At 43.5% G+C, this 8383-nt stretch overlaps 1 protein-coding gene across 1 annotated transcript in view; it reads right to left on the reverse strand.

The window, feature by feature from the left end:
- LOC120734889 (zinc transporter 6-like) overlaps positions 1 to 388 on the reverse strand; it is a 55157-nt gene extending 54769 nt beyond the window's left edge. Inside the window, exon 1 of the mRNA XM_040033993.1 lies at positions 170 to 388. Coding sequence (XP_039889927.1) covers positions 170 to 353 — 184 coding nt within the window. The 5' untranslated portion in view covers positions 354 to 388. The remainder of the gene's footprint in view (positions 1 to 169) is intronic.
- Between the last annotated feature and the right edge of the window lie 7995 nt (positions 389 to 8383).

Genomic DNA, 8383 nt, shown 5'->3' on the forward strand with positions numbered 1-8383 from the left:
GGATACAGCCCTCACCAAAAAAAGACGACAGGTCTAACTGACTCAAACCGGCCGTTAGCCACGGTGCTAGTGTCGTTTCAGCCGGTAAACAGCCGGTAACTAGTCGGTAAACTCCGGAGCAGCTGATTGAATACGTGTTGTTAGCCGTTAGCCTGCTAGCATAACAAACCTGAATCCTTGATGTTGAGGACATCCACCGACACCATGTCCGGTTTATCCAGCGGCCCCACCTTCCTCTCCGTCACCCCGGACGGCACCACGTCCGGCTTCGGGCCGAACTTTCTCGGGTAAAAGTCCCCGGCATTGTGATAAGATAGACCCGAAGACGTGGACATCATTCCGTCCATCGCCATTTTGGACTTCCTGTTCCCATCAGTCTGTTCTTTCTTTTGGTTGCGCCGCGCATGCGCCACTCCACCAATCAGCGGAAGCGCTGAACGTTTACAGATCAACCTATGGAAGACCATTTGGGCTAAGGCTTTTTTTTACATATAATTTAAAAATTGAAAAATTAGAATTTAAAAACTGTTACTGTTTGCTCCAAGTCCCGAGAAACTGAAAGACAGGGCATCCTGCGCCAAATCAAACATGTTACAATGGAGCATGACGAAGGAAAAGCTCGAGTGTAGAGGTGAGGGTAGGGACAGCAACTTAAGAAAACACAGGCAAATAGAAACACGCTGCAAAAGTGCACAAAATACAACAATTTTTGGTAAAAAACAAAAAAACAAAACAATATCTGGCGACATAGTAACTTGACGGACCGGATGCGGAAGTGACAAGCTAACAGTAAACAGCAAACTCAGTGTGGTCCTTCATACATTTCGGTGCCGGTCGGGTTCTTTGAAGAGTGGGAAGGCAGTCTTCAAAGAGTTTGAAGACTGCCTTCCCAGAGAGGTTGTGAAATGGGACAGTTTAGCCCACGATGCGCTGCCCAGTTTACCTAGCAACCAAGACATTAGCCGCTGGAAACATTTTATCATCTTATTTTGACTGATTTCACATTGGCATGTGATATATCTGAGGCGGAGAGACAGTCATTTTAAGATTAGCTAGTTAAAAACAACAAGCTAATATACTTCATGAGACCATTGTCTATCACACTTTGGTAATTTAATGTACATATAATATGTCAGACATTACATTTATTGTATTAAATTAGATGAATTCAATTAGAAAATTTAAACCTGTTTCAAATACCATTTGAGGTGCAGTTATTTCTATTTCCTATCACTTTGTATCTTGTTCATCTCAAAGACAAATATCCGTTACACTGTATATAAGGATGCATTATCTATGAAAGAGATAAATATTGTTCTTTCAATATATGGTACCCCTACATTTGTCTGAAAGCTTACCTGTATAAAAAAAAAGAAGAAAGAGAAAGAGAGAAGGGAAACGTGCAGGACAGACAGAGAGGTGACGGGCTCAGGTGGTGTACAGAACTACAAAAACAGCACAAGGAGTACTTCCTGTTTGTGTTAGTATTAGGGCTACTAAATAAGATGAGAGCTACATGTTCCCCCACTGGCCAAGCGTCTGGCTCCTGTGAATAAACTCGTTTCTCCTTAAAACAAACATCGGTTTAGCTCGACACCACTAGCAGAACCAGCTTAGTGTAATCGACCCTGATGTTTGTGCATCACTGTAAAAGTGAAATTCAGCTGAGTGTTGCCAGCATGTGTGTCGGCGTCACATGTTCCGTTTTGGGATATTCTGCCATTATTTATCTATAACATCGTAACCGCTCTGTAAGGTTGATGTCACTCTTTGAACACCATGCGTCATAAAGGCTTTAAAAACAAGTGTAACCTGAACTGCACTGAGATCACTAATGTCACGTGACTTCGCCAACATTTGTATCTCTACATAAATCAGTGAGATTAAACGCAGTACACACTTTTAGAAGTTTACTCTTTGGCTGTCGGCCATTAAAAACTTATCCACCGCCACACTTCCATCAAATCACTTTCCCAGAAACACTTCTGATTTCTTTCCAGATTTTTTTCTTTTTCCTTTTGCAGTGTTTTCCCATTTCTGTTGTGTTTTATGTGCTTTTGCAGAGTTTTCTATTTGCAGTTCGTTTGGCCTCTGAGGGCCACCGTGCATTCAGGTCTCACAGGCAGTTCAGCAGAATACTGATATATTTGATATATTTTGCACTTAAAAACCAGATTCATTGATAGAGCCCGATCACTGCGCTGTGTGCGGCTTATTTAGTGAGTGAAGCTCCTGAACAAACGTGCCGAGGCACGTTTGTGATTCAGCTCTCTGCAAAACCTAACTAAAACTTTCACCACCAGGGGGCGGCGATGTGACAGTAGGTGTTTTATCTTCTCCTTATCCAGCTCAGGGTCACCGTGAGGTCACAGCCGGATGTTGAAATAATTTCATCTTTAAAATCTTGATATTTAACTTTAGCTAACCTCAGTTTTCACAAGACACAAATTCTACTGATTTCTCTTTCTCATAAAATTTATGCCAAAAATATTAATAGTATAAAGTGGCTAATATTTTTAAAAAGTTTTGCTAGATGTAAATATTTTTGTCCATGTTGCCACTGAGCAGCGTCCTCTTCTCTAACATCAGTCTGTGATAGTCTGATGGAGGATTCCAGCTGCTCAGCTTCGTCCTGTTTTTCCTCGTGATGCTCCAGATGTTCCAGATGGCGGGCCGGTTCAGCGGCTTTTCTCCTACGAAGCCGTGCTGCTGGAATAGATGCAGTCACCTGTAAAATCTGCCTCCAGCTAACAACGTCTTGTTGCCATGAAATAATAAAACATGTCAGTTTGAAGATTTCATTTGTTTTGTCTTCTATTGTGAATAAAATCAATGCATTCTGTTTTTACTCACATGTCATGCGAACTTACAACTTTTTGAGAATTTTGATATAAAGAAATAGTAAACTGAGATATGTTCATACTTGATAAACGTCAGCCAACACCTTTTCTGTCACTAATCTGTGTTCTTCCATTTTACTCAAACCTCTGCTGCCTTTTATTTACTTTCTAATCGTGATTATGGCGATCAGTAAAACTCGGGAACAGGCCTGGCATCATTCTGATGAAGTGAAATCATTCCCAGCAGAAACAGACGCGTCTTTGTAGGTGTTTGAAACGCCAGCAGGAAAAGTCAGCAGGGTGTAAAATCATTCATTAATTAAACACTTTAAGAGAAAGACGAGGAAGTGTGACGGATTCAGGCGTGGAAATGTGTGTGTGTGTGTGTGTGTGTGTGTGTGTGGAATCTGTGGTTGCTCCTTTGCATGGAGCTGAATGGAGTTTTTTGTTTGGGACAGTTTGCAAATGACACCGTGAGGCCCCGATCACCACTGTGGCCGAGAGGGGCCCCGGGCGGAGAGCCAGGATGTAAGACAGCGGGTGAAGAGGGGAGGGGGAGGGGAGTTATCTGAGGACAGCAAAGAGGAAGGGTGAGGGACCAGAAGAACAAGCGAGCGATTCAGACTTGCAGATTCTTTTGTTTTTAGACCAAAGGTATTTTTCTCCGTCCGGCTTCATCTCAGAGCCCTGAAGAAGGATCTGCTTCTGCCACATCTGCTAACCTTCAGAACAAAAGTGCCCCGGTGCAGCAGGGATGCTGCTGATTGTTTGAGCTTGTAGATTTTGGTTGGCTCTTTGATGCAAATCAAACTAAGACGTAGCATCACCGAGTTCCATCTTCAGTCTCTCTCCTGATTTTTCTGCTCTACGTGACCCGAAGAGAAAAAGGTTGCGAGTAAAACCAGCCGGCTCAGAACTTGTGAGATGAAATGTCTACAGAGAAAAAGACACAAACATGCAGATGATGGGAAAACACCCGAGATCAATAAAAATGGAAATGTTTGATTTTTATTTTAAAGGTTTACAAATTTAAAAGACAAAAACATCAAAATCATCTGTAATTTTTTTAGAAAACTGACATTTATGAATGAAAGCAGTATCTGCATACAGATGACATTAACATTGCATGTTAGGATATAAAATAAGGTCAGGTTTATTTATTAAGCGCTTTTCGTAGACAGGCAACAAAGGTAAAATAAAGAAAACATTAAGTAATAAAACAGACAATATAAACAATGCAAATTCAAAACAATTCAAAAGTGTTGATTAACTGAAGGCCTGTTTAAACAAACACGTTTTAACTGCTTGTTAAAGGATTCCACAGAGTCAACAAACGTAGTTGTGGTGGGAAACTGTTCCACAGCCTTGGTGCCACAGACTGAAAGGCTCCGCCCCCTTTTCACCAACCAACAAACTGTGAGCCTGTGAGCAAAGACCACGAGCAGCAGTGTAACAATAATATTTTTAACATACGTCAGAGTCAAAGGAGCTGCAAAGAAAAGCGTCTGGACTTCTTTAAGTTGCTTGAAGACGTTTCACCTCTCATCCGAGAAGCTTCTTCAGTTCTAAGGTCAAATGGTGGAGAGTCCCAGATATAAACCTAGTGGGAGTTTCCCCCCACAGAGGGACAAAAGGACCCCCTGATGATCCTCTAATCGCCTGAGCCAAGGTGTGAAACTGGGTGTGGGTCCCAATCAGCCAGAGTTTCGGGTGAGTTCATTGTGAAACCTGGCCCCACCTTATCATGCGAATTCCTGAGGTCAGATGGCCCAGGATGTGAGTGGGCGTTAAGGCGTCTGGGGAGGGATCTCAAAGGGATACTCCCACTAGGTTTAAATCTGGGACTCTCCACCATTTGACCTTAGAACTGAAGAAGCTTCTCGGATGAGAGATGAAACGTCTTCAAGCAACTTAAAGAAGTCCAGACGCTTTTCTTTGTAAGCTCCTTTGACTACGATGACCTGGATGACTGAGAACCTTCACAGACAACATACGTCAGAGTTGGCTCAGAGCGATCCTGCCACAGAGACTCGGTCCTCATGTGCAGCTGCTAAGTGACGAGGGGCTTATGTGTGTTGATAATGCAAATAACGCACACATGCAAACACAAGCAAGGAGACCAAGCAGAAAAGCGACGAATGAAACACGACCTAGAACATGTTATGAGTAAATGGTGACCTCGTGAGTCTCAGGATAACTCCACCTGAAGACCTGAAAGCATTTTGATAATGACCTGTTTACAGTGTTCAATACTCTTAAATAAAGGGTGTATTTGATGGTAATTATTATACAGTTTGTCGATTGCTGTTCTTCACTCTTTTCAGACGTCAGACGTCTATTTTGTCGTCACACTGTGACTCAGGTGTGAGCCCACTGGACAGCTTTAGTGGACAGATGTTAAAGTTCTGTAGTGTCTCCTGTTGATAAAGACTCCCACCACTCATTGCCACCCATACGACAGTGCTGTCAGGGTCCTGGGTCTCCCCACCCAGCGTTTTTAGTTCTTTGTGATGTTTGTATTATTATACTTGTGTGAGTTTCTATGGTTTCTAGTTTCGATCCCTTGCCCTTCATGTTTCTCTGGGTCCCCTCTGTTCTGTGTAGTCTGTGTCTGCATGTTTGAGCTCCCCTCTGTGTCTCTCGGTTCTTAGACCTCTGCCTTATGGTTTATGTCTCTGTGTTTCTTAGTTGCTGTCTCCACTGTGTCAAGTTTGCGTCTCTGTGTCATACTTCCTGTTTTACTTTGAAGGTCCGTGTCTTATGTGAATGCGTCCTGCTTTGCTTGTCTCGTCAGTCCTGATTTCTCCCAGCTGTGCCCTCCGTCTGTGTCTCATTCCCCTCGTTACTTCCCAGTGTATTTAAACCCTGTGTTTCTCTGAGTTAGTGCTGTGTCGTCCCTTGTGCTGTGTGGATCTCCCTGTGAGTTTGCTTTGCTTTTGTACACGTTTCCCGGCCAGCAAATAAAGCTGTGGTTTTGAGTTCACCCCTCGTGTCTAAGCGCCTGCATTTTGGGTCCAATTCCTGCCTGCCACACAGCGATTCATGACAAGTACAAGGACATTTTCTGTGAATAAATGAATTTTCTACACGTTTATCTTTTATGTCCCCTCCGGCTCTGCAGCAATCACAGTTATTGTCTGAAGGACAAGAAAAATACCCAAACAGATTTATTTTCCCAAGTAGACCATTACAGCTTTTGCTAAACTGGTTTACTTGATTGTCATATTTTATTTGACCTGTATTATATTTATTTATTTATTTATTTTTATTTTGAGTTATTACAATCCGAATGCACAGGACGGGGGAACAGGAAAGAGGAAGAATGAGAGGTGAAGGGTTTTAATGAAGGAGGAATAAACTGCTTGTGGCCTTTTACGTGATAACTTGTGGTAACTGGAGCTACTGGACAAACGTAGCGCCATAAAAAGCCCAAAGTGTTGCATAAAGCAGCTCCTCCTCATCCTGTTTCTTCACGTGTTTGCGGGACTGACGACTCAGCATGACACACTATTTTCGTGTAAAAAGATTATGTCACCATCCTGACCCATGCACTACTAGATCATTTCCTAATTCCTCGTCTTCCCCGTTTCAATCCTGCTCTTCCTGTTTGCTTGAATGTGGGCGTGTCGCTGCCCTCTGTACCTACTGAGGGTTGAACCACAGATCAGGACACCTGTCCTTTGTGTCCTTTGCTGTGTTTGTGTAAACCTCGTACCTGCTGCGTGTCAGCTGTTATGGCACCTAAAAGTAATCCATTGAACCTCTGACTCCATCTTAATCTCACAAATCCTTCAGTCCCGTCTCAGGTGGGCCACACCTGGACGGGTCACACGGCTGTCTCAAGTGGGGACACACAGCCATTCAGCTCCATGCAGGTCCTCCCACAGCACTTTGTGTATGTTGGCTTCAAACCCAAGACCTTCCTGCTGCGAGCCAACAGTGCTAACCACAGCACCACTACTTTATGCTTTGTCACCCAATGTCAGCACGCCTCTGCGTTCTCTGCCGACTTCATTAAACTCACTGAAGCTGCTGTTCAGAAATCAGTCCTGATTCTGAGCTCGTCACCACAGGTTCATTGTTTTATTTCATGATGATTTATCTGTTTATAATACTGGAGAGAACAATAACAATGTAAATCCTAATGAAAAACAGTTTCTGTCACAGTGACGCGAGCAGTAGGAGGAGGCTCTTGTATCGTTGAGCTGCAGAAGAATATAAAGACATAGACGCCCGATGGGAGCCCGAGTTAATGACACGATGCAGCTTAAATCTAATATTTGAATGTTTCACTGATCAGTGTCAAAATCCACCCACGTCTACACGAACTATTGTACTCAATGTGACAGCAAAACAATTTCTTTCACTCTTTTTTGGGACAAACTTGGATATTGTTGCTGGAGCCCTTCAGCTCCATCGATGCACAGCTTGTATCCACATTATAGGCAGGGGTGAAACCGATGGGGGGTTAAAGACTATCCATTCAATTTTATGTATATAGCGGCACAGCGCTTTGGTGACAGTGGGAAGGAAAAACTTTTAACAGGAAGAAACCTCTGGCACAATCAGGCTGAGGGAGGGGCGGGGCCATCTGCTGCGACCAGTTAGAGGGGTCCTAAAGACGTCGGCACACAGTTTAATGCTCCACAGACATAGTTGCTTTGGGTGGGGCGGCTGCACCCAGGTACCCTTTGTCTTCCACCCCTTCCATGCTGACCTCACATTTTAACATTAAGCACCATAAACCTGGTGAAAAGAGAAGGCTTTAGGCCACGCCTACAACGCAAATATGAAACAAAGAGTTAGTCCCTGCAGACCTCAGCTGCTCTTTGATATTTGATAAGCAGACATTTTTACATTAATAATAATTATAAATGAGAGAGTGAATAACAGTCGTGTCCCGATCGCTGCGTCTGTTCCCAGAGCTTCACTCGTTTCAGTTTGTGAAATATTTTAGACTGACTTTGTTCTTAGAGTTAGTTGAATCTTCTAGTTCTCACAGTAGTTTAGCTTTGTTGTCAGCATTGTATCTGCTGGGTTGTTTGAATTGCCTGACACTTAAATAAAGCTTAGTTGCTGTCTCGATGCTGAACAATTTATTGTCGTGGTGCATTTGAGGAATGTGACATGTTTTTCTTGTCAGGGAAATGTTTACTTTCAAACGATTTTTGCACAGCAGCTCGCTGACACGAAGGCAGACGAGTGAATCGCGTGTGGAGGACTGTTAGACAACCCGCAGCCTCACCCACAGGGACCCGCATGGACCGGGGCTGAGCAGGACGCTTTTCCTCTGGAGGAATGTAGCTGTGTTTGCCCTCAGTGCAGCCACTGAGGCCTCTTTCTAAGAGACTGACACATAATAGCTTCCTGAGGTTTGTGTGATAAATGAATGAGGATTAGCCCCGCCCACTTATAGCACGCTCTGCTCTTGGAGCCTGGCTCTCGTTTTGGCCATGAAACAAGTTTTCTTAACTTTTTTGGTGAATTAGACACGGGCTTAAATAAAGGCTTCACTTGTATTCCGGTGTCAGGTTATGAAACCC

Source organism: Simochromis diagramma, unplaced genomic scaffold (genome assembly GCF_900408965.1).
Source record: "Simochromis diagramma unplaced genomic scaffold, fSimDia1.1 OVJJ01000176.1, whole genome shotgun sequence".
In the NCBI taxonomy this organism is placed as follows: domain Eukaryota; kingdom Metazoa; phylum Chordata; class Actinopteri; order Cichliformes; family Cichlidae; genus Simochromis; species Simochromis diagramma.